Genomic DNA, 27,778 nt, shown 5'->3' on the forward strand with positions numbered 1-27,778 from the left:
CAGTACGAAAACGTTCAACGTTGTCAAGGGTTTTGATAAACCAAAGTTTTATCAAAGATTTAAAGTAACAGATGTAAGGTGAGATGAGGAACATTATCTTGATGTAACAAATTATGAATTAGAATGCATTGCCAGTAAGGGTGATAAGTGCATATTCAATAATAACTTTCAAGAGCGAATTAGATAAGTACTTGAAGGGGAGAACATTGTCTTTCAAAGGTGACCAGAGGCAGAATTGTGCTACCGGATCCGGTGAATCACTGCACCTTTCCGTAAACTCTCTTTCTCTCTTACTGTAATGTAACTTGGTTTGCATCTTTCCATCTCCTCGATACTGAGTTTAAGATTTTAAAACACGATAATGAAATTCCCGCGTAATGAAGATGCCGCGGCGACAAAGAAGACGGTGTGTTTGAACACCAGATGGTGTGGGCGTGGTGTAAAGGCGTCAGTGGAGGTGGGGTGGGCTCTGTTGACCAGTCAGTCAGCAGTGAGATGCTAACAGACAGACAGCGGCTCGGGGCCTAAAACGCGGCCTGCAGATTTATACCGAGTCTGAGCGGCGGCTTTATCAGTTACTAACTCTACCTTAGCAAACTTAATTCCTTCGCAATGGGGGAGGCCTTGACTACCGAATAAATAAACAATACAGTAAGTACAGTGCAATTCACACAGCTCTACCATAGAAATAGATGATGTATATATATTAGTGGAGTTTTTTTAACATACGGAGTCCGCCTCTGGGCGTTGCTTGCGATGGAGTTGCCGTGGTGACGCAGCCTCGTGCAGCTGGTGGCCTGCAGGCAGGCACTGCGCCTGCGCACTCAGTCTGTTGACCCAAGTGTCGGCGGTTGGACGGTTCTGGAGGCTTTGCTGAAGCGCCGACATACCGCGCGCGAGCGGCCGGACCCTTTACCGGGAGATACCGCGCGCGAGCGGCCGGACCCTTTACCGGGAGATACCGCGCGCGAGGGGCCGGACCCTTTACCGGGAGATACCGCGGACAGACGGGTACGTTCAGCAGTTTTTTTATAATGGTGTTGTAACGTCCTTCACGCAGACGAGTCTCCTCATGGGAGTGGTCGTGGTGCAGCTATTTTTTCTGCTGCTGCTTCTTGGGTTCAGTGTTAATCTTGTCCGATTTCATCATAGCGATTTCTCAATTCCAGTCACCAGCAACCGCCCCCCCCCCCCCCCCATCATTTCGAAAAGTGTTGTTGGATAGGGTGTGGGGAGGTCAGGGTGTGAAAATGAGTTGCAATGTGATTGTTGTAGCGATTGATCAACGTTTTCTCTGAGCCATTTAAAGTAGTAAAATGCATACTCTAGGATGATGCCAACAATGAAGCCTGGAAAGTAAAAAAAAAACGTATACTACATCGCATCTTTCAAGACTCGAGACTCCCACAATGTTACTCGTTGAAGTGCATCTACACTTTATAATGTTGTAATGTAGGAATAGTTCCTGTTAGATCAGCGTGCTAATATCAGGCAGGCCAAAACGTTACTAACGCTGTCTACCACAAACCCCACAACAATCGTGCCTTTGGGATTGTCCTGTTCAAACTGCAATCCTTTTTGTATTCACACTAGCACAACATTTATACGATAAACATTTCACTCCTTTGACTTCAGTACGTGATTGTGGACTGTCAGCGTCATGGGTTTCCCAAGATTCAATGCCCCCGTGTGCTGCTTCAGGTGGATTTTTAGCATAACTTTATAAACACTCTTTGTCATCCTCCATTATGTGTTTTGCTGATATTGCATCTCCGTTCACCTAGTAGATCCGATCTTGTTTCAATCGTTTGTGCTTGGACTTGGAATTGTAATTTGTTTTTAGTTATTGCAGAGGGAATAAGTACTAAAATTAAACCTAGATTCCTTCTAGAGTACACCTTCAAGGAAATTGTACGAGCTCAGCCAAGGAGTTTGTAAAATAATGCGATAATTATTTTAAACTGAATGAAAACGAGACAAAAGAACTAGTTACAAACTTTAGGGAAAAACAGTTTCATGTAGTAACTTCACAGTCAAATGGGAATTGACTAATTCAGAAAATTTGTTGAATTCTAATTCATAAGACCATATGACATAGGAGCAGAATTAGGCCACACGGGCCATCGCGTGTTCTCCGCCATTCAATCATGACTGATATTTTTCTCATCCCCATTCTCTTGCCTTTTCCCCATAACCCCTGATCCCCTTATTAATCAAGAACCTATCTATCTATGGGTGGCACAGTGGTTAGAACTGCTGCCTCATAGTGCCAGGGACCTGGGTTTGATTCTCATCTTGGGTGACTGTGTGGAGTTTGCACACACTCCCCGTGTCTGCGTGGGTTTCCTCTGAGTGCTCCAGTTTCCTCCCACAGTCTGAAAGATGTGCTTGTTAGAAGCATTGACCCAAACAGGTGCCAGAATGTAACTCCATTGCAATGTTAATGTAAGCCTTACTTGGGATTAATAAATAAACTTTACTTTAACTCTGTCTTAAAGACACTCACTGACGTGGCCTCCACAGCCTTCTGCGGCAAAGATTCACCACTCTGGCTGAACAAATTCCTCCAAACCCCTGTTCTAAAGGATCATCTCTTTAGCCTGAGGTTGTGCCCTCTGGTTCTAGTTTTTCCTACTAGTGGCAACATCCTCTCCACGTCCACTCTATCCAGGCCTTGCAGTATCCTGTCAGTTTCAATAAGATCCCCCCTCATCCTTCTAAACTCCAATGAGTACAGACCCAGAGTCCTCAACCTCGACAAGCTCTTCATTCCAGGGATCATTCTTGTGAACCTCCTCTGGACCCTTTCCAAGACCAGCACATCCTTAGATACGGGGCCCAAAACTGCTCACAATATTCCAAATGGGGTCTGACCAGAACCTTATACAGCCTCAGAAGTACATCCCTGCTCTTGTATTCTAGTCCTCTCAACATGAATGCTAACATTGCATTTGCCTTCCTAACTGCCGATTGAACCTGCACGTTAACTTTGAGAATCCAGAACAAGGACTCCCAAGTCCCTTTGCGTTTGATTTCCTAAGCATTTTCCCATTTAGAAAATAGTCTATGCCTCCATTCCTCCTTCCAAAGTGCATAACCCCACACTTTTCCAAATTGTATTCCATCTGCCACTTCTTTGCCCACTCTCCTAACCTGTCCAAGTCCTTCTGCAGCCCCTGCTTCCTCAATATTACCTGTCTATCTACATATCTTTGTATCACCTGCAAACTTAGCAACAGTGCCTTCGGTTCCTTCTTCCAAATCATTAATGCATATTGTGAAAAGTTGTGGTCCCAGCACCGACCCCTGAGGCACACCACTTGCCCCTGACTGCCATCCCCACTCGCTGCCTTCTGCCAGTCAGCCAATCCTCTACACATGCCAGGATGTTGCCCTTAACACCATGGGCTCATGATAGTTGATTTATTATTGTCACATGTATTAGTATACAGTGAAAAGGATTGTTTCTTGTGCACTATACAGACAAAGCATACCATTCATAGAGAAGAAAAGGAGAGTGCAGAATGTAATGTTGCAGTCATAGCTAGGGTGTAGAGAAAGACCAACTTAATGCGAGGTAGGTCCATTCAAAAGTCTCATGGCAGCAGGAAGAAGCTGTTCTTCCCTGCTGCTGCCTTCAGATGGTACGTGACCTCAGACTTTTGTATCTTTTTCCCAATGGAAAAAGGCGGAAGGGAATATGTTCAGGGTGCGTGGGATCCTTAATTATGCTGGCTGCTTTGCCGATGTAGCAGGAAGTGTAGACAGAGTCAATGGATGGGAGGCTGGTTTGCATGATGGATTGGGCTACATTCATGACGTTTTGTAGTTTGTTGTTGTCTTGGGCAGAGCAGGAGCCATACCAAGCTGTGACACAACCAGAAAGAATGCTTTCTATGGTGCATCTGTAAACGTTGGTGAGAGTCGTAGCTGACATGCCAAATTCCCTTAGTTTTCTGAGAGAGTAGAGGCATTGGTGGGCTTTCTTAACTATGGTGTCGGCATGGGGGACCAGGACAGGTTGTTGGTGATCTGGGCACCTTAAAGCTTCTACTTTGTCCCCATTGATGTAGACAGGGTTATGTTCTTCACTACGCTTCCTGAAGTCGATGGCAATCTCCTTCATTTTGTTGACATTGAGGGAGAGATTATTGTCGTCGCACCAGTTCACCAGATTCTCTATCTCGTTCCTGTACTCCGTCTCACCATTGTTTGCGATCCAACCCACTACGGTGGTGTCATCAGCAAACTTGAAAATCGAGTTGGAGGGGAATTTGGCCATACAGTCATGGTTGTATAAGGAGTCTTTTCAGGGGCTGAGAACAGAGTCTTGTGGGGCATCAGTGTTGAGGATGATCATGGAGAAGGTGTTGTTGCCTATCCTTACTGATTGTGGTCTGTGGGTTAGGAAGCTGAGGATCCAGTCGCAGAGGGAGGAGCCGAAGCCCAGACCATGGAGTTTGGAGATGATATAGACACTGCAATAGTTACAAACTACAAGTGTCTAGTTATCAAAGTAGATGATAAAGTTGAATTGCAGGGAACAGTGTGCACGTGGTGACCAAGGAACATACACAATTAAACTGCCACAAAAATTAAAATTATTTTGTGTAGTCCCCACAGTCCAGTTGAGTGTGCTAACCACTGTTATTAGAGGTGTTTTAGGAAAGTAGACTCTTTTGAGGGTCCAAAGGTTATTGAACAAGACAGGAATGGTATTTGAAGAGCAAATCGTTATGACAAAATCTGCTCTCAAAGAATTTTGCTGAACGTTAAAAATGTCATGAACAATGAGAATCACCACTTTTCTCAGTATCATTGCTGGTTGTGTTCAGGGAAAAGGCTATAATTCCTCAGATGCAGGGCTTATCTGTGCTCTTCTCCATAAGAACTTAACAAAAATTTGAGATGTGGATTAAGATAGGCACTCAAGGTGGGACACGTTTATTTTATGCAGTAGAACAGTTTTTAATGCATATTTTAATTAAAGTTAGATCTCTGTGACGGGGTCACTTTCTCTCTTTTTTTATTGTTGTTCATTTATATGTAATTTTCTAACAAGTAATGTATCCAAAATGAATTTCTGTATGGACAATGAAATGAAATTGATTAATTGTTTAAAATGAGGAAAAATAGACAAGTACATGAGAGGGAAGGATATAGATGGAAGGAGGCAGGTCAAATGGGAGAAAACATGTGTGGAGTAAAAATATCAGTACAGACTAGTTGGGCCAAATTGTCTTTCTGTATGCTGAATATTTTATGCATATGGTTTGGCATAAGAGTCTGACAGCACATTCGGCACATCATTCCAAAACCAACTCTTTGAAAGAGGGACCAATTATAAGTCATCCACAAGATGATGATCAGGTCATTTAGCCCCTCAAGCCTGTTCCACCATTCAGTGAGACATGCTTGATTTGCAACCTAACTCCACATACTCGCCTTTGAATAATAAAATTTATTAATCCTAGATTCATCTGGCTTCAATCGATGTTCATGGAGGAAATTTCCAAACTCCTATAGTCCTTTGTGTGTACAAGTGTTTCCTAATCTCACTGCTGAAAGGCCTGGCTTTAACCTTTAGACTATGCCCCTATTCCTAAATACTCCCAACTGGTTCAGATAGGGTAGATCAAGAGGAACTATCTATTCCCCTTTAATATCTTGAACACTTCAACCAAATCACCCCTCAGCTTTCTAAATTCCAGAGAATATAACCAAGGAATATAATATCTCTTGCCACCTATATATGAAAATATTTCCTTTTCATATATATATTCAGTTTTCTTTGTGTTAAGCTGCAAGTTAAAGGGGAAATACGTTTGCAAGTACTTTTCATTCAGATTACACTCCATTCCCCTATTGTGCATTACTTTCAACTGATGTAAGTTGCTGGCTGACTGGTCTTTGATTCCAGTTTCCTACCTCCAGTACAGAACCTTGAGTTTTATCTGTCCGCCACAAAACTTGTTTCCACAACCATAATTGTCTGTCCACCCAACATTTAGTTATGGATGAGTAGCAACATTTTGTAATTTCACATTAAGACAGAAAAGCTTCTGTTTGGTCCTGACTGAAACTCCATGCCTTGGGCAATGCCTGCCTGAGTACCTACTCTTGTGTAACTCCAAGATGAATTCCACTCCTCCTTTCAGTCTATCATCAAGACTCTACCTTCACCTCCAAAATATTATTTCACCTGATTACTTTTCTTATTATGCATTCTACTTTCTTCAATCATATCCTGTTTAATCTCATGGGTGTCACTCTACATAAACTCAAATTCATCCATCTGGTACAGTAGTGCAGTGGTTATGTTACTGGACTAGTATTCCAGAGAACTGATCTAATGTAGAGGATGAGAATTCAATCATGCCACCATGGCAATTTAAACATTTTAATTCAGTTTTTAAAATAATTAAATGGTTGCAATAAAAATGGCAGTGAAGCGGTTGGACTATTGTAGAAACTGTTTTTTTTTCCTGGAAAGATGCTACTTGTGGCTATAGTTTAAATTTAAAGCCCCCCATGTTGTTCTGTCGTTCAACAAGACCTCACACATCAAACAAGTATCCATGATATACAAAGGAAGTTAGTGTTACTATGAATCACTTTGAGGCAGACTGCCTTTAGGATAGAAATAATTTAGTTTCAAATTCCTGTGGCATCAGTTGAATTTTTTGGGGCTGAAATTGTGTTTTTTGATAGGAATGGACACAGCATATTAAAATTTTTCTGTTCCTTTTAACCAAAAGCTTTGACACAATGACAGTAAATGTTATATAATATTGAATACTGGACTGAGAAATTTCATACAAATGCAAGCGTTACTGATATCTCAGCAAAATTCGAAGCCAGGTTTCCTAGCTTGAGGTCATTGCTAAATGGTCTTTTAGAGGTTTATAGCATAGAAACAGGCCCTTCGGCTCAACTTGTCCATGCCACCCAGTTTTTACCACTAAACTAGTCCCAATTGCCGGTGGCCCTCTATATCCATCTTATCCATGTAATTGTCTAAATGCTTTTTAAAAGACAAAATTATAGCTGCCTCAACTACTGCTTCTGGCAGCTTGTTCCAGACACTCACCACCTTCTGAGTCAACAAATTGTTCCTCTGGACCCTTTTGTATCTCTCCCCTCTCACCTTAAACCTATGCCCTCTAGTTATAAACTCCCCTGCCTTTGGGAAAAGATGGTGACTATCTACCTGATCTATGCCCCTTATTATTTTATAGACCTCTATAAGATCACACCCCCATAAGCCTCCTATGCTTCAGGGAAAAAAAGTCTTAGTCTATCCAGCCCCTCCTTGTATCTCAAACCATCAAGTCCTGGTCGCATTCTAGTAAATCTTCTCTGCACTCTTTCTAGTTTAATATCCTTTCGATAATAGGTTGACCAGAACTGCACACAGTATTCCAAGTGTGGCCATACTAATGTCTTGTACAACTTCAACAAGGCGTCCCAACTCCTGTATCCAATTTCAGAATATTGCAGCCATGTGGCTGGCTGTTGACTGTCTTCTAGACATGCAAATCACTTATTATATCTATATTGTTCAAGAAGATGACTTATCAACGTCTTCTCAGGGTAAAACAGAATCTTCAATATATTGTTGACCTTGTCAGTGATACCCACAGTCTGAGACTTGAAAGAAAAGTGGACACTTCTATTTTCAGTTGCACAAAGTCTCACTCATCTCACAGTCCTGTCCTTGGGGGCAAAAGTCTCTTTTACAGATTCCTTCATCTTCTCCAGCCTTGTTCAACCCTTCCCCTGTAACCTTCAACCAGCAGTATTTCATTCCTGGTTCTTTATTAAAGGAAATATATGTCAGGCGTTTCCTCCTTTTTTATAGGTAACTGTTGCAGTGATATCACTCATATTGGGATGCATGAAAGCAAGCTGTCCCATTCATTGTAATGGGGCCTTGACTTTGATCAGGCATAAAAATTCTTGTAAATAGCTGGCCTGGTGCATATGTGACTGATACTGTGAATGTGGTCAACAGCCCCCTGAAATGGCCGAGCAAACCCCTCAGTTGAATTCAAGAGGCAGCTCACCACCACCTTCGGAAAGGCAGTTAGGGATAGGCATTAAATGTTGGCCTTCTCAACAACATCCACATCCCATGAATGAATAATGAAAAACATAGTGGCAACAAATGTGGACTATAATCTCATACTGTCGGATTTTTTTCCCAATTGACTGCCAAATTGGTGTGAAGTTACTACACCAATTGCAATCAAAAGAGATGTTCACAGAACACCTATTATTGATATCACTTGATGGCCTAGAGGTGAACAGATTTGGCGATATGAAATTGGTGATTTTAAAAAAGTGTTGAACTAACAACAAGATGAGTATACATTTGTAATATATGCTGAAGTGATTTATTTTGACACAAAGTGAAAATGAGTCAAAACAATTACTGCCATCATTTAAAAAGTCAGTACTTGTGCATTAAAAAATGGTGCCTCTGACTCAGTACTTTTAAAGAGTAAAATAGTAAATATTTTGATGAAGTTTCATCCTGGCTGTTAAAATATTTGAATTATTCTGTTTGTATTTTTAATCAAATTAGAAATTTTATTATATTATGGACCATGACCGTGTTTTGGTACAAAGACTGCATAATGTTATTTTGTCACTTTCCATCAAAATTGCATTATCTTTAAGGAAATTAAACTTCCCATATAGCCTCCATTAAATAATGTACTTTGGGGAAATTTAATTAATTTCCAGACAAAATGAAAAAAATCAAGAGCTATTTCTTGGTATTTTCATGAAATAAAAAATGTCTAATGGGACGTGTGAAATATAATCTTCTCTGCAGCAGTTATTACAACTTTGTTAATCAAATAACAAATGCCAAACTGTGATGAGGAAAATGCAAACTGAACCTGATGAGTCATTTCAAGTATTTTTTCTATAATTTTTAAAGTCTTTTAAGCATTCATGGCACATTCTTGTTTCTGATCCATTCTCTTGTCTTAAAAAAATCTTTAATCTTAAAAAATTATGGGTCACTAAATGAATGGAGCTGAAGAAAACTTACCTTTTGTAAGCTTTTAATGTCTACAAATCCGCTTACAAATGATTATGCTGACTAGTGCTGTTATTAAAATGGGCACCATCTGCATTAATTGAAAGTAAACAAGGATGAAAATGAGAATTATAGTTGCTTTCAACCTTGTCATTCAGTAATATTACTGTAACAAAATAGGTAGCAACTTACAGTCCAAAGAAAAAAATACAACATACTCATAAGACAGGGGTGGCCAAACCATAGCTGATGAGCCAATGCAGCTCTTCAGCCCAGAGCATATGGTTCTTGCCTTAGTCCTGAGATCGCACTGTGGAGAATACTTTTTTAAAAATGAGCCAGTCCCAACTGACACAAAAGAATGCTTTGTTGAAACGAATGCCATCCTATGTAAGACCACCAGGAAACTACAAAAGAAATTTCACAATAATGTGATTTTTAAAATTTGTTTTAATAACATTTTGGAAAATAAACATGTCTGTTACTGAGGGGGAAAATATAATGGACGTTGGAAGATTTATAAATGTTGATATTACTGCTGCAGAAAGTAATGTTTATGATAAATACATGCTGTACACAACATTTTCAAAAAATTATAGATACAAATCTTAGCTGTGTTAAGTAAATGACAATTACATGTGTTAGGCCCATTGAAAAATGCATATAAGTACAGTTTCTGTTCAAGGACATGTTTGGGAACATTGATAGTTATTCCATATATCCTGAATTTTAAAATACATTGTATACACTTCAAGTACTGCTGCTGTCATATTTTGTTTGCTGCTATAAAATGCTGTATTTCTTTGCACTAGATTCATTTGGAATAATTGCGCATTTAAGTGTAATCGAGGTGACCTAGGATGCATTGCGGATACTTGTTTTTCTAAGAGTGAATGATTAATTTATGCTTGTGATGTTTGTATTTTATGGTTCCTGGATGTGAAGACTTTAGAGAGGGTGTACAAAAGATTAGCAAAAAATGGTTCCAGGGAGCAAACAGTTAGGAGCTGGAGCATACTGCCTGAAAGTGGTGAAGACAGATTCAGTAATGATTTTTAAGAGGGCATTGGATAAGCATCTGAAGATAAGCATTTGCAGAGGGAGGGAGCAGGGCTAACTAAATTGCTTTTGCAGAATTCTTGCATAGGCTCAACTGGCCTCTTTCTATGCTGTAATCATTCTATTGTTCTATTTTCATGATGGAACATTAAAGTCATGTGAAGGGGGATAATAGCCATATTAATAATCTTGAAGGGGACGAGTAGCCATATTAATAGTCATACTCCATGAAAGGGTTAAAGAAAGCATGCACACAGTTTAACTGCAAAACAAGTACACTGGGGCACCGAACAGTGGGCTGTTAGTTTTTACAGTATGCGTTTTAACAACACCAGGTTAAAGGCCAACAGGTTTATTTGGTAGCAAATGCCATTAGCTTTCGGAGCACTGCTCCTTTGTCAGATGGAGTGGAAATCTGCTCTCAAACAGGGCACAGAGACACAAAATCAAGTTACAGAATACTGATTAGAATTCGAATCTCTACAGCCAACCAGGTCTTAAAGATACAGACAATGTGAGTGGAGGGAGCATTAAGCACAGGTTAAAGAGATGTGTATTGTCTCCAGACCGGACACTCAGTGAGATTCTGTCCGACCTCCTCAGGAGACAAACACGGGACACGGTGGACAGAGTACCCTTCGTCATCCAGTACTTCCCCGGAGCGGAGAAGCTACGGCATCTCCTCCGGAGCCTTCAACATGTCATTGATGAAGACGAACATCTCGCCAAGGCCATCCCCACACCCCCACTTCTTGCCTTCAAACAACCGCACAACCTCAAACAGACCATTGTCCACAGCAAACTACCTAGCCTTCAGGAGAACAGTGACCACAACACCACACAACCCTGCCACAGCCACCTCTGCAAGACGTGCCGGATCATCGACACGGATGCCATCATCTCACGTGAGAACACCATCTACCAGGTACACAGTACCTACTCTTGCAACTCGGCCAACATTGTCTACCTGATACGCTGCAGGAAAGGATGTCCCGAAGCATGGTACATTGGGGAAACCATGCAGACGCTACGACAACGGATGAATGAACATCGCTCGACAATCACCAGGCAAGACTGTTCTCTTCCTGTGGGGGAGCACTTTGGCGGTCACGGGCATTCAGTCTCTGATCTTCGAGTAAGCGTTCTCCAAGGCGGCCTTCACGACACACGACAGCGCAGAGTCGCTGAGCAGAAACTGATAGCCAAGCTCCGCACACATGAGGATGGCCTAAACCGGGATGTTGGCTTTATGTCACACTATCAGTAACCCCCACAGCTTGCCTCCTGGACTTGCAGAATCTCACTGAGTGTCCGGTCTGGAGACAATACACATCTCTTTAACCTGTGCTTAATGCTCCCTCCACTCACATTGTCTGTATCTTTAAGACCTGGTTGGCTGTAGAGATTCAAATTCTAATCAGTGTTCTGTAACTTGATTTTGTGTCTCTGTGCCCTGTTTGAGAGCAGATTTCCACACCATCTGACGAAGGAGCAGCGCTCCGAAAGCTAATGGCATTTGCTACCAAATAAACCTGTTGGACTTTAACCTAGTGTTGTTAAAACTCTTACTGTGTTTACCCCAGTCCAACGCCGGCACCTCCACATCATGTTAGTTTATAGACAGAAATCTTGCAATGCGACAGAGAGCCTGTCCAAATGACATATATGGCCTTCAGATAATGTTGGGGTGGGGGAGGGTTGGAAACTGTGGTGTGTAGGTTTATTTATCTATCCATGGCTCAGTTTGAAACAATTCATTAAATCAGACTTCAGAACATGGGAGAGATATTTGATACCTACAAATCCAGACCCAAGCTAGCATGTTAAGGACAACTTGTAACAATGAATTAGGCCAGCTAACATGATTAAACCTTCATGCTGATTAAATATTATAATCAAGCAGGCATGCAACAGTGGTGATTGGTGTTTAACATTTGGATCTTATGCATGATGTAACCTTAATCAATAGTTGTGTGGATAGAGATGACTCCTATACCTTTATTGGTATATGTTAATTACTTGTAATTGAATTTCAAACTATATTTGCTTGTATAATCCTGAATTCTGTACTCTGGCTGGCCAATAGCTGGCTTCCAAGATACTTGCTATATAGCATGCAATAACCATTGTGTGGAAAAACTCCATGACTTGGTCTGGCTACTTAAAGGGAACAAAACCAGACTAAATCAATAAGGCTGAACATCAAAAAGCTCCACAATATCATGAATTTAATTAATTTACTCCACACATACATAATCTGAGACAAACTTTAGTCTGTCATAGATTAATTATTATGTAACATTGATAACTGGGTTTATGTACAGATTGACATCAATACACCAGGAAAAGTTACACTTTGTGTGCAGATTTTGAAGCTGTAAAATCTACTTCCCGTCTGATATTAATTCATCACCTCAAGATGTTTCCACCTATGTATTTCTGCATAAAAATTATGCAACTCATTTAGGCATTTAGAGGCAAAGACTGAAAAGGGACAGTCAGCGTGGCTTTGTGAGTGGAAGATCATGTGAGTTTTTTTGAAGGGGTAACCTAGAAGATAGATGAGGGCATTGCGGTTGATGTTGTCTACGTGGATTTAGCAAGGCCTTTGACAAGGTACCGCTTGGTAGGTTGTTGCATAAGGTTAAATCTCGCGGGATCCAGGGCGAGGTAGCCAACTGGATACAAAATTGGCTTGATGACAGAAGACCCATAATGGTGGTTGTGGAGGGTTTGTTGTTCAAACTGGAGGCCTGTGACCAGCGGTGTGCCTCAGGGATCAGTGCTGGGTCTACTGTTTTTTGTCATTTATATGAATGATTTGGATGGGAGTTTAGGAGGCATGGCTAGTAAGTTTGCAAATGACAGCAAGATTGGTGGCATAGTGAACAATGAAGAAGGTTAGGATTGCAACGGGAACTTGATCAGTTGATTAATTGAATGGCAGATGGAGTTTAATTTAGATAAATGTGAGGTGATGCATTTTGGTAGATCAAACCAGGGCAGGACTTACTCAGTTAATGGTGGGGCATTGGGGAGTCATGGAACAAAGAGATCTAGGGGTACAGGTTCATAGCTCTTTGAAAGTGGAGTCACAGATGGACAGGAAGGTGAAGAAGGCATTTGGCATGCTTGGTTTCATTGGTCAGAACATTAAATACAGGAGTTGGAATGTCTTGTTGAAGTTGTACAAGACATTGGTAAGGCCACACTTGGAATACTGTGTGCACTTCTGGTCACCCTATTATAGAAAGGGTATTATTAAACTAGAAAGAATGCAGAAAAGAATTACTAGGATGCTACCGGGACTTGGTGCTTTGAGTTATAAGGAGAGGCTGGATAGACTGGGCCTTTTTTCCCTGGAGTGTAGGAGATTAGGGGTGATCTTATAAAGGCCTATAATATGAGGGACATAGATCAGCTAGATAGTCAACATCTTTTCCCAATGGTGGGGGAGTCTAAAACTGGAGGGCGTAGTTTTAAGGTGAGGGGGAGAGATACAATAGGTCCAAAGGAGCAATTTGTTCGCTGAGGTTTGAGTGTCTGGAACGAGTTGCCAGAGGTAGTAGTAGAGGCAGGTACATTTTTGTCTTTTAAAAGCATTTAGACAGTTACATGGGTAAGATTGGTATAGAGGGATATGGGCCAAACGTGGGCAATTGGGACTAACTTAATGGTAAAAAGTGGGTTGCATGGACAAGTTGGCATAAGGGCCTGTTTCCATGCTGTAAACCTCAATGACTCTAAGTCAGGGAAGTGGGATTAGGTAGAAGACTCTTGTAGCGAGCCAGTGCTGAATAGCTTTTTTCTGCACTGTAAAGATTCTGTGAATCAAGTAATAACTTAAAAGATCATGGACATATATTGACCATCAATAGGATATTACAGCCGGAATTCTCTGACATCACCCATGGCTGGATTCTCCAATCCCACTGCAGCGAATGGAGTTTTGGCTGAATGTCAAATTCTCCAAAATCGCTGGCAGTGGTGGCGAGGCAAATGAGGTCAGAGAATCCCAGCCTATGTTAGAAATTCTCGACAGAAACTTATTAATTTGGAGTATCAGGGAATTGTTTTTGTGTGGTATACCTTTACACATTTAAAGAGCTTATGAATATTTTAAAAACTAAGAGAAACAAAATAATGCTACATGACTGAGAAATTAATATTTGGTACAAATACAGAGGTTATTTGGCATTGCAGGTAAGCTGGTTGTAAGTGCCTATCCCTAAGATGGGTATAGAGGGACATTCCATATCCCTCTATACCCATCTTACCCATGTAACTGTCTAAATGCTTTTTAAAAGGCAAAATTGTACCCCATATCCACATAACTTTGCACATTCTTTCTTTTCAGAGAGCAATCCAGTTCCTTTTTGAATACCTGCCTCCACTACCCTTTCAGGAAGTTCATTCCAAATTCCAACCATCCTCTGGGTAAAAACATTTTTTTCCTCACATCACTTCTCCTTTTGCCCATTAGTTTGAAGCTGTGTCCTCTAGTTCTTGATCTACTCTTAAGAGGGAACAGTTTCTCATTGTTTACCCTGTCCATACCCTTTACGATCTTGAATACTTCTATCAAGCCTCCTCCCAGCTTTCTTTCCTCCAAGGAAAACAGACCCAGTCCCTTCAATCTATCTTCATAGCTACAGTTTATCCCTGAAATCATTCTTGTGAATTTCCTCTGTACTCTCTACAGTGCCTCCTTCACATCCTTCCTCAAGTATGGTACCCAGAACTGGATGCAATGCTCCAGGCTAATGGAATGCTGGCCTTTATATCTAGAGGACTAGAATATAAGAACAAAGAAAAGTACAGCACAGGAACAGGCTTTTCGGCTCTCCAAGCCTGTACTGATCATGATGCCCTAACTAAAAAAAATTCTTCTGCCCTTACTCAGTCCGTGTCCCCCTCTTTCCTCCCTATTCAGATGCCTCTTAAATGTTGCTAAGGTGCCTGCTTCCACCACACCCTCTAGTAGCTTGCTCCAGGCACCCACCACTCTCTGCGTGAAAAACTTTCCCCCTCTCGCCTTGAACTTGTGTCCACTTGTAATTGACACGTCTACCCTTGGAAAAAGCCTCTGACTATCTACCCTGTCAATGCCTCTCAATTTTGTCGACCTCTATCAGATCTACCCTCAGCCTCCGTCTTTCCAATGAAAACAATCCTAGTTTATTCAACCTCTCCTCATAACCAACACCCTCGACCAAGCAACATCCTGGTGAACCACCTTTGCATTCTCTCCAAAGCTTCCACGTCCTTCTGATAATGTGGTGACCACATTAGGATAATGATGCAGAAAGTATGCTGCAGCTATACAAAACCCTCGTTCCACCCCACTTAGAGTACTGTGAGCATATCTGGGCACCACATCTAACCTTGGAGAGAGTGCAGTATTGGTTTACAAAAATGATACCTGGATTTCAAGGGTTTCATTATGAGGAGAGGTTACAAAAGTTTGACCTGTTTTCTCTAGAATTTAGAAGGTTAAGGGTTAATCTGATTGAAGTCTTCAAAATACTAACAGGAAAAGACACGGTAGATTAAAAAATAAACTATTTCCACTGGTTGGAGATTCTAGAATGAGGGGACATAGTCTACAAATTAGGGCCATAGCATTCAGGAGAGATGTTAAGCACTTCTACACACACAAGGTGCTAAAGGTTTGGAACTCTCTTCCACAAATGACAGTTGATGCTAGATCAGTTGCGATCTTTAGATCTGAGATAGATAATTTCTTTGTCAAGCAAAGGTATTAAGGGATATGGGCCAAAGGCAGGTATATGGAGTTTGGATATATTAAATGGCAAAACAGGCTCGGTGAGCTGAAAGGCCTACTCCTGTTCCGATGTGCCTAGTTGAAGCTGAACTAGTGCCTTATGCAAGTTCAACATAACCTCCTAAATCTCATACTGAATGCTTCTATTAATAAAATATAGGATACCATCTGCTTTGTTAACAGCTCTTGCAACAAACTCTGCCACCTTCAATGACTTGTGTATATATGCACTAAGGTCCCTTTGTTCTTGCACCTCCTTAAGAGGGATCCGGGGGGAGGGGGGCTGGTGGCACGCAGACATTGGGAGAATATGCAAACTCTACACAATGACCCAAGCCAGGGAATTGAACCCGGGTCCCTGGCGCTGTGGAGCAGCAGTGCTAACCACTGTGCTATCATGTCGCCCCACTGTAAGTAAGAACATAAATAAGAAAAGGGTGGTAAAAGAAAGAATAGGCTGATTATGGCTTTTTTAAAAAAAAGAGACTTGCATGCGGAGATAGGAGAAGTAGCAGATGTATTAAACTAATAGTCTTTACAAAGGAGGAAGGTGCTACTCAAGCCAAGGCGAGAGAGAGGAAGTAACTGGTATACTCGGGTACAGTGTAGCACTGTATTAAATGCCTTTTGAAACTCCATGTACACATCATCAGCATTGCCCTTGTCAACTTTCTCTGTTACCACCTCAAAAATCCCAGTTAAAAATGAATCCATGCTAGCTTTCCATAATTATCCTGAACTTGTCTGAATGGCTATTGATTTTTGTCCCGAACTATAGTTTCCAGCAGTTTCCTATCACTGTCAAACTGATTGTTATGCAGTTGCTGGCATTATCATTGCACCCCTTTTTGAACAACGATGTAACATTTGATGATCATGATTGAGAAGTGTGGGAAAGCATTCAAGTGGAGCATAAACTTGAGCAAAAAATGGGCTGTAAGGTTTGTCAATTATCGGAAAAACCCATCTGGTTCACTCATGTCCTTTAGGGGAGGAAATCTGCTGTCCTTGCCCATCTGGCCTACATGTGATTCCAGAGCCACAGCAATGACAGCAAATTTTGCACGTCAACCACGACTCTCTCCAACGTTTACAGATATACCATAGAAAGCATTCTTTCTGGTTGTATTACAGCTTGGTATGGCTCCTGCTCTGACCAAGACCGCAAGGAACTACAAAAGGTCGTGAATGTAGCCCAATCCATCACAAAAACCAGCCTCCCATCCATTGACTCTCTACACTTCCTGCTGCCTCGGCAAAGCAGCCAGCATAATTAAGGACCCCATGCACCCCGGTCATACTCTCTTCCACCTTCTTCTTTCGGGAAAAAGATATGTACCAACCGACTCGAGAACAGTCGGTTGGTACATATCTTTTTCCCAAAAGAAGAAGGTGGAAGAGACTCAAGAACAGCTTCTTCCCTGCTGCTGTCAAACTTTTGAATGGACTTATCTTGCATTAAGTTGATCTTTCTCTACACCCTAGCTATGACTGTCACACTACATTCTGCACTCTCTTGTTTCCTTCTCTCTGCACAGTATGTTTTTCTGTATCGCGCGCAAGAAACAATACTTTTCACTGTATGTTAATACATGTGACAATAATAAATCAAATCAAATGTGGTTGACTCTCAACTGCCCTCTGAAATGGCCTAGCTCACCACTACCTTCTCAAAGGCAACTAGGAATGGGCAATAAATGTTAGCTAGCCAGCAGCGCCCATGAATGAATATAAAAATCAAAAATGTCGGAGCAGGCTCAGAAGGCTGAATGGCCTATTTATTTTTCTGTTTTCTAAGTATGTATCCCTAAAGCCTCTGATTAATATGCTGGTATTTCAGCCACAGTTTGTTGGCACTTTCTGTTTTAACCCTGGCTTTTGAATAGTCATGTGCTATTAGGTTTTTGCTGAGAGCATCCTTAAGAGGCATGATCTTGGATTTTTCCACATTACATAACGACCCTCTTGTAGCTGGATTCTTGTAAAAATTGATGTATTTGGGTGGATTTGTGCATAAATAACACCTTAACTCTTGACCCCAGTAAATTTCTTTCAAAATAAAATTAGAAACCATTCAAACACATTTTAAACAGAAACCGAATAATCAACTTGAGAACTTTTCTTCAAGTGTGAAGAGAATGAGGGGGACCATGTAGAGATCATTTTAAAAAAGACATTTTAATTCCCATTTACTGACTTAAAGAAATTGCATGCCAAGATTTCAAGTTTTAAGACTTTCACTGTAACAGGCAAACTAAAATCAACATTGACTTTACCGAGTGAGGCAATTAATATTCTAAACTACAGAAAACAATTCTGTGACTGATGGCCCACAACACGTGTCCAATTTGGAGCTGCTAGATTTCACTGAATATATCCCATTCAGCACAGTGATAATACACACAACATGATGGAGGGTACCCTTATTGGGAAGAAGGGATTTCATCTCCAGAAGGACATTGCAATGGTCACTCCTACCAATACTGCCATGCACAGATGAAACCATGGCAAGTAGATTAATGAGGACAAGGAGAAATTTCTTTACCCAGAGAGTGGTTAAATGTGGGCAGTGAATAACTGAGACAAATATAGATAAATGCAAGAAGAAGATGGATAAGCTTATAAAAGAGAAGGGAATATAGCAGTTTAAGCTGGTGGAATTGATTACGAAATGTGGGAAAGCATTCAAGTGGAGCCTAAACTTGAACAAAAACTGTGCTGTGAAGTTTGTTTGTGCTGTATATCTCTCATTCTACAGTTGAAGTCGGTAAAAAATACCTCTGAGGCTGGTATGAGTCAAAATAGAGTAGGCTTTATTCTCACAAGCTTGCGGGAGAACTTGACCCCTTGAAAGCGGAAGCCAAAGTTCTTTCTGAACACAGAAAAGTGGGGATATATATACATTATGGCTCCCAGCACCAGTCACGACACAAACACTGGTCTGGTCATGAATCAAAGTCCATACAACAGTCCTTGATCACGAAGCAGTGGTTCTCTGGCAGCTGTAGTCACGATACAGTCTTAGGTTTCCTGCTCTTCCACGGCCCTTCCTTTGAAGTTACCGGCACAATTGTAGCTGGCCCAGCCGGAGTCCTCCTTTAAACGGCCGTTATCATGCTCTACATCTTGTAATTCCGTTCCTTCCTCAAACCACACACAAGCTTGTAGAAAAGGTAAGACTTTACAAACATTACATTTATATTTAGCTGTCTGTCTTCATAAGAATGAAGTTAAAGAATGAAACCATGAATGTGCTGCCGGGCAAGGTGGTGGAGGCAGACACACTGGGAATGTTTAAGACTTATCTAGATAGCCACATGAACGGAGTGGGAATGGAGGGATACAAAAGAGTGGTCTAGTTTGGACCAGGGAGCGGCACGGGCTTGGAAGGCCAAAGGGCCTGTTCCTGTGCTGTTTTGTTCTTTGTAACTACCAGATGTTGTGTAATTTTAAAGTTAACTGACACTGTGGTAAACCTTATTTGCGAACGAGCATGATGAATTATAGCAATGCAGTATTGTGACACTTGTGCATAATTTTGCTGTGATGTAATCAAATTATTTATCGAGCAAAATGTTCACTTTTTTTGTTCATGTCTGTTCAGTTGGTGAAATTGTTTTGTATAGAACTTTTTGGGAGGGTTGGTGTGATTACGGAATCATTTTTTAATTGATTACACTTGTATGAAGCACCTCAAAGACTTTCTTTTTTTAATTCATTTGTGGGACATGAGCGTCGCTGGTTGGCCAGCATTTATTGCCCATCCGTAGTTGCCCTTGAGAAGGTGGCGGTGAGCTGCCTTCTCAAGCGCAACTTTATTCACTTTGGAAGCAAACACAAGAAGGCAGATTACTATCTGGCTGTAAATTGGGAGAGAAGAGTGTACAGCGGGACCTGTGTGTCCTTGTGCACCAGTCGCTGATGATAAGCATGCAGGTGCAGCAGGGGGTAAAGAAGGCAAATGGTATATTGGCCTTCATTGCGAGAAGTTTAGAGTGCAGGAGCAGGGATGTGTTGTTGCAATTATACAGGGCGTTGGTGAGGCCGTACCTAGAATATTGTGTGCAGTTTTGGTCTCCTTTTCTGAGGAAGGATATTCTTGCTCTCGAGGGAGTGCAGCAAAGGTTTACCAGGCTGATTCTGGGGATGGTGGGACTGATGTATGAGGAGAGATTGACTGACTAGGTTAGCATTGTTTTCGCTGGAGTTCAAATGAATGAGGGGGGATCTCATAGAATCTTATAAAATTCTAACAGGACTAGACAGGGTAGATGCAGGAAGGAGGTTCTCGTTGGTGGGGGTATCCAGAACCCGGGTCACAGTAACTGAGGATTCAGGGTAGACCATTTAGGATGGAGATGAGGAGACCTTTCTTCACCCAGAGTGATGAGCCTGCCCCAGGAAGTAGTTGATGCCAAAAACGTTGAATGTATTCAAGAGGTGGCTAGATATAGCACTTTGGGCGAATGGGGCCAAAGGTTATGGGGAGAAAGCAAGATTAGGCTATTGAGTTGGACGATCAACCATGATCGTAATGAATGGCAGAGCAGGCTCAGATGGCCTACGCCTGCTCCTATCTTCTATGTTTCTATGAAACACTGCAGTCCACGTGCTGTGGGTTGACCCACAGTGCTGTTAGGGAGGGAATTCCAGGATTTTGACCCAGCGACTGCGAAGGAACGGTGATAACTTTCCAAGTCAGGATGGTGAGTGGCTTGGAGGGAAACTTGCAGGTGGTGGTGTTCCCATGTATCTGCTGCCCTTGTCATTCTAGATGGATGTAGTCGTGGGTTTGGAAGGTGCTGTCTAAGGATCTTTGCTGAATTTCTGCAGTGCAGCTTGTAGATAGTACACACTGCTGCTACTGAGTGTCGGTGGTGGAGGGAGTGGATGTTTATGCATGTGGTGCCAATTAAGCAGGCTGCTTTGCCCTGGATGGTGTCAAGCTTCTTGTGTTGTTGGAGCTGCACCCATCCAGGCAAGTATGGGAGTATTTCACTACACTCCTGACTTGTACCTTTGTAGATGGTGGACAGGCTTTGGGGAGTCAGGAGGTGAGTTACTTACCGCAGTATTCCTAGCCTCTGACCTGCTTTTGTGGCTTGGATGTCAAGTGGCGGTGGTTAGAGTGTCTTACTGGTGATGGTCATTGCCTAGCATTTGTGTGGCACAAATGTTACTTGTCAACCCAAGTTTGGATATTGTTCAGATCTTGTTGCATTTAGTCACGAATGGTGCTGAACATTATGCAATCATCGGCGAACTTTTAGAAGTTTTGTATAATTTATGTTCATAGAATCTCTACAGGACAGAAGGAGGCCATTTGGCCCATTGAGCCTGCACCGATAACAATCCCACCCTGGCCCTATCCCCATAACCCACATATTTACTCAGCTAATCCCCCGGCAGTAAGGGGCAATTTCAGTGTGGCCAGTCCACCTAACCTGCATATCTTTGTACTGTAGGAGGAAACCGGAGTATCCAGAGGAATCCCACGCAGACACGAGGAGAACGTGCAAATTCCACATACACAGTCAACCAAGGGTGGAATTGAACCTTGGTCCCTGACACTGTGAGACAGCAGTGCTAACCACTGTGCCTTTTGTGGAGGAGACCCTTTTCTTTGGTACATGTCCAAGTAGGGGAAGGTTTTGATATTAAAGATATGTGAAATGAAGAACAATACAATGGTGCTTGCCACCCCATAGAAGTTCTGTGAATTGTTGTGTTGGGATTTTACTAGCATGCATAATAATCATAGGTATAAACCTTAAGAGCTCAATGTGCTTGATTTTTATGGTATTAGTGAACTCTGACATTAAAATGAACAGAAAGGTGCCAGCAAAAACCCTTTTTCACATTGTTTCATATGTTAGAATCCCAGTTGATATAATTGGACAGGAAGATCCCAGAATGGAACCCTAGCTCAAAAGACCATAACTTTTTCTTGATAAAAGCATGGAGGAACAGTCACAGGACCACTAATTTGTTTTAACAACAAGGAAAAAAACATTGATCAAACATGAAAAGTTGAATTATTACATGATACTTTTACTCCCCTTAACTTAAAAAATACACAGATTTAAAGATTGATATGGATTACAAAGTACATCTTAACCTACAGTAGTCTCATTAACACAAAAGGACCCATTTAAGTGCACAAGATGACTGTGGTCAAATACACATACACCGCTCCGAACCCCAGAAAGTGTCTGTGGATTTTTCCTCTGAATTAAAATCTTTAAACTTTAAGATGATGATTATATGAGAGCTTTCAAATTTCACTCCCAAAAACATGCTTTAAAATCTTCTCTCATCAATATGCTTTCCCTTAATAGTTTGCATTCGAAATCCAATCCTGGTTTTTAAAATGACACTTAAACAAAGCTTTTGCTCCACTTTTAACAGCGAATTCAGTCCAGGATCTTACACTAACACCTTCAGGATATTTTTTGTCTTGACTGCTGTGTAAACTGCTTTAACTCTCAATTCCCAGACTCCTACTAAAATGACAACAAATGTTTCACCTACTTCTAAGGTCTGCTGTCACACTTTAAATATAGTTGCTGCAATTGTCTCTTTAACTCAGAACACCTAGTTTACTCTTCCTTGTATTCTTCTGAACAATATCTTGCTCTCTGTTTTCTTATTCCAGTCATCTTAATATTCTTTCTGTCACAATTCCTTGGTTATCTAGACTCTAACTTGCACTTTAGGAAGCCTGCCTCTTTGTAGCTCCCATCCTATGCAGTCTTTCTTCAGAGTTGAGAGATGCTCACTCCCCCAAGATCCTGTCTCCAACTGCCAACAAATTAGCTAAACTAATTTATCCTGACAATGCCCCAGTTGCTAAGCAACACCACATATCTCTGCTGGCCTATTTATTTACTCTTCACACTGTAGCCGCCTCTAAACACAATAGAAACACCGTTGGAATTCAACCAACCCCCATACATAAGAACATAAGGGAGCAGGAGTAGGCCATCTGGCCCCTTGAGCCTGCTCCGCCATTCAATAAGATTATGGCTGATCTTTTCATGAACTCAACTCCACTTACCCGCCCGCTCACCATAGCCTTTAATTCCTTTACAGTTCAAAAATTTTTAAAAACACCTTTGTCTAGGGTGATTCTTAACTATAGGTTTGACCCTTTCAAGCACAGAAACATTAAATTTAAAACTATACCTTATTTCTAATGTTTACCAATACAAATATAAATCCGTTGAAACTACCTTTTATTTCCTAACACATTTTAAACCTTGCCAGCCACTGAATAAATTGAATAAAAGTCTGTCAGGAAGATACTGCTTGTTGCAAGAGATCAGGTGTTCTGTGCAGCTTGGAATCTATAGATGTTGGGAATTTCTTTTTCCACTGCTGGGTACTCAATTCTTTTATTATCCATTTTTTTTGCATGGAATTTTCTCTTCACTGCTATTTATGTTGCTGAATTCAAACTATTAGATAATTCAATCCCTTAGCATGGGAAAATAACTGCATTACATATCAGGAGAAAACTGTAACTGATCGCAATAATAACTTAATTCCACCTCCATAACATCATCTGCCTCAATCAGACTGCAGCTGAAACTCATTCATGCCTTTTGTTACCTCCAGACCTGTTTGTTCCATTGTGCTTTTGGCCAGTATCTTGAGCTTAATGCTCTAAACCAACTTATCCTATCCTGTACCAAGTCCCACTCACCTATCTCTCCAACTTTGACTGACGTTGGCTCCTGGTTCCCCAGTGTCTTGAATTTTAAATTTTCATTCTTGTTTTTTTTAAGTTCCTCATGATGTCACCCATCCCCCAGCACTTCAGCTCCCACTAGAACTCTCCATTTCTCCAGTTATGGTCTCTTGTGCTTCGTTCCACTGACGGAATCTTCAGAAACCTAAAACCTACCCAATGGCATTTATTTTTGATTTCACGTTTTTTGGAATAAAGTATGACTCTGAGGTTAATGCCCTACAGGCACAAATAAACATGTAAGCCATTGCTCAAGTGAGGGGGCAGTCCGAGCGTGACAAGCAGCTGGAAGCTATCGTTGTGAAACTGCGTGGTTCTAGCTAGTTGAACTCAGCACTACTAACGTGTGAGGATCCTTAAGTCTGTGCTGTCAGTGTGTACTGAAGCTCCCTGGAATTGGTAATTTGGGATGTAATCATCCATGATGAGTGTGCACATAGATATTGAATGAAAGGAAATCGCAAAGGTAGGTAATGATAAATTTCTGTATTTTAAAAAAAAATCACTGACCAAAAATAAAGTTTAAAAAATGTAGATGAGCAATCAATCCCTTGAGCTTCGGCAAAATGTATGCAATCTGTTCCTTTTTGTAAGGAAGAGATAATTTGTTATTGTAGGGTAACTGATTATAGTATACAGCAGGGGGCATATCCTCCTACGTTTTCTGTAAAGCTAATGGACAGCACTCTGTTAAGAAATGTAGAAGCAATTCAATGAAACCCAATAATGTGAAAAGCCTCCTTGTTTTTTTAAGGTTGATTATGCAGTGAAATAATCAGGTACAAATTTGTCATTTGTCAATTTATGCTTTGAAATTTCAGTGCGCCTTTAAAAACTGCATTGCTGAGCAGTCACATGAAAAAGGGACATCGTGTAACTAACTACACAATACCAGAAATAGGAAAATGAGGGACTCAATGATTGCCGCATAAATTCAGGCTATTATTGTTTCTTTGGAATATTTTACTCATTATGCAAATCAGCTTGCACTTTTTGGTTCCAAATAAAAAGTTATTGTACGACTGAACTTTGATTTTACAGATGTTGATAGCAGTAGGTTTGATATACATTATTACTTTAAAACTGCTAGATCTTTCTGTTGAATTGTGTTCTCATGATTGAGATATTTTATAAGCACAGTTGTGATTTCAGTTAGCTGGTTTCATTGTGTCCAGTCATTGACTCATTTAGTACGCTGCTTTATCAGTGAAGTAGGTATACAGCAGAATGTTTTTGCAAAGGAATTAACAAGGTAGTAGTGACTGTATGATTTATGTAAATATAATTTGAGTTAGTAGAGGTTTACTCTCATATGGAAATTGCCACAGATCACTATTGCTATTGTAGTTTTCAAAATTTTCACGTAATTTCGTGACAGAAACTACCACCATTTATTTTTCTAATTATTCTATGCCTTTTTTTAAATGAGGTCATGGATTATTAAAACTTCCTTGGTTTTTGTGGGATTAAATCACCCCTTTAACTGTGCATAAGCATTTCACTTTTATTGGAGCTCTCCTGTCCGCATTGCACAGCATGTAACAGCACCGACTTGGTATTTTTACAGCACTTTCAATATGGTGAAACATCCCATGGCAAAAGTAGTGATCTGGACTGGATAATCTGTAAAAACAGACCTAGTTAACATACATGAGGCAAAATATAGTTTGCATGATAAACTGATTTCTCCATGGTATGGTAAAATACAGCAGACATGCAGAACATAAACACACATTGCAACGTGAATGGAGTGCCTTCAACAGAATGGAAAATTTGAAATTTGGTAAGAGTACAAAATCAAAGTGGAAAGGCAAGGCACTTTTCCTTTTTAACTTTTAATACTTATGATCCTGGACCAAATCCCTACATTTTTGGTATGATCCAGATAGGGACCAGTAATTTTTTTAACTAGTCAAAGTTTGAAATCCCGGATACTTAAGTAAAACCGCAAGATACCACAGTTTTAAACAAACAAAATAAATTTTGCTATACAAAGTCAGAACAGTAAAATGATTTACAATATCTATCTGATTCTCTAACATTCAGAACCGACACAAGAACAGCTTCTTTCTCTTTTGCCATCAGACATTTGAATGGACCTACCCTGCATTAAGTTGATCTTTCTCCAAACCCTAGCTATAACTAACACTACATTCTGCACGCTCTCGTTTCCGTCTGTATGAACACTATGCTTTGTCTGTATAGTGCACAAGAAAGAATACTTTTCACTGTATGCCAATACATGTGACAATAATAAATCAAATCAAAGTACATGTGAATTAATAGGCAAACTGTAGTCCAGTTGGCCAATAAATGGTAGATGTGACCAAGACAGATCCCACAAATTTCTCAGCAACCCACTCAGATGTCAGTAATCACTCCGAATCAACCAATCTCTAAAATTGTCACCCTTTGAGAGACTTCCAGTCTTCACCTTATAAGATTTAGGCTCTGAATTCCTTCCAAAATTTATTCCAGTTCAGACCGCCTCAACAACTGTTCACTTCCTAGGGTTCCAATCTTGTCTCCCAAGATAACGTTGCCTTAGATTCCCAAGTTTGCACTCCAGCACCAGCTCGCCATCATAACTCCAGCTTCTCGGCCATACCGAGCAGGACATCACTGCTCTAAAGGGCTTTTGCCCTCGAGCAGTGCACAGCAGGGAGTTATCGATCTCTTGCAGCCTTTTCAGCTCTCCAGAATTTCTTCCAAGCCCTCGTTACCTGAAGCTTGGCAACCCAACTCCTCAGAGCAATCAACAGCACTACAACTGCATGGAGCTTCTTGTCCTACTGCTGACTAAAACTGACTGAACTTTGAACTGTTCCTCACTAACCCATGAGTTGATCTGGGCAGCCTATCAAAGCATCCCGAAGAGGGTCCTGCCTAATAACAAGTATGGGAACATGTTGTGCCTTGAATGTTACAATTGTCACAAGTGTTTGTTCACAAAGCACAGGACAAAAAAAAAATTAATGACATTCTATATCAATTTGAGGCAAAAATTATTTAAAACTAGGGATCCATGATTAATACTTTATTAAGGGAAAGAATCATGTGAGAAGAGATGTGGTAAATCTAAAGAAAGCAACTAGATAATAGAGCAGGGTAGCAATTTGAGTAATGATATCCAGAATGTGGAAGGAAGGGACACAGCATTAAAACTTACAATTGCAGCAGGTAAGGTCAAAGATCGCAAAAATGGCAAAAGACAAGAATAAGAACATAAAAACACAAGGACTAGGAGCAGGAATAGGCTATCTGGCCCCTCGAGCCTGCTCCGCTATTCAAGAAGATCATAGTTGATCTTTTCGTGGATTCAACTCCGCTCACCATACCCTTAATTCCTTTACTGTTCAAAATTTTATCTATCCTTGCTTTAACGTTCAATGAGGTAGCCTCAAATGCTTCACTGGGCAGGGTGTTCCACAGATTCACAACCCTTTGGGTGAAGAAGTTCCTCCTCAACTCAGTCCTAAATCTGCTCTTCCTTATTTTGAGGCTGTGCCTTCTAGTTTCACCCGCCAGTGGAAACCGCCTCCCTGCTCCTATCTTATCTATTCCCTTCATAGTCTTATGTTTCCAAAAGATCTCCCCTCGTTCTTCTGAATTCCAATGAGTATAACCCCAGTCTACTCAGTCTGTCCTCATAAGCCAACCCTCTCAACTCCGGAATCAACTTAATGAATCTCCTCTGTATCCCCTCCAGTGCCAGTATATCCTTTCTCAAGTAAGGAGACCAAAACTGCACGCAGTACTCTAGGTGTGACCTCACCAGCACCTTATACAGCTGCAACATAACCTCGGTGTTTTTAAACTCCATCCCTCTAGCAATGAAGGACAAAATTCCATTTGCCTTCTTAATTACCTGCTGCAGGTGCTCTGTACCAGCATTCAGAACAAATTGGATGAATATTTAGCACAGATAGAAATTATTATGCATAGCCTAATAGCCAATGCAACCACGCAGTTGTGAGATCAACTGGGACCTGAATGTTGAAGGGTATTTGACATTTTGAAGAGACAGGAATTTAGGAAAAGGTGGAGTACTCAAGGGTAATCAAGGATGTTATTAGTGCAATAGTGAGAGATTACTTTGGCTCGAAAGAGCAAGATGTAGAATTAGTTTGGGTAC

The 27,778-nt window shown here is 40.9% G+C and overlaps 1 protein-coding gene across 8 annotated transcripts in view; it reads left to right on the forward strand.

The window, feature by feature from the left end:
- Positions 1–450: 450 nt before the first annotated feature.
- The window catches only part of il6st (interleukin 6 cytokine family signal transduce), a 71,729-nt gene continuing 44,401 nt past the window's right edge, over positions 451–27,778 (forward strand). For 2 of the 8 annotated variants that reach the window (XR_013498559.1, XM_078218954.1), the window contains exon 1: positions 23,925–24,109. Coding sequence is in view for 2 of the 8 variants with exons in the window: in XM_078218954.1 (XP_078075080.1) it covers positions 24,091–24,109 (19 nt within the window). In the remaining 6 variants the exon portion in view is untranslated. Of the gene's footprint in view, positions 652–834; positions 1,012–21,358; positions 21,520–23,923; positions 24,110–27,778 lie in introns of those variants that run through there. The other 6 variants (XM_078218983.1, XM_078219017.1, XM_078219000.1 and 3 more) reach the window with 6 other exon arrangements.

The sequence above is a fragment of the Mustelus asterias genome, chromosome 1 (genome assembly GCF_964213995.1).
Source record: "Mustelus asterias chromosome 1, sMusAst1.hap1.1, whole genome shotgun sequence".
NCBI lineage: Eukaryota > Metazoa > Chordata > Chondrichthyes > Carcharhiniformes > Triakidae > Mustelus > Mustelus asterias.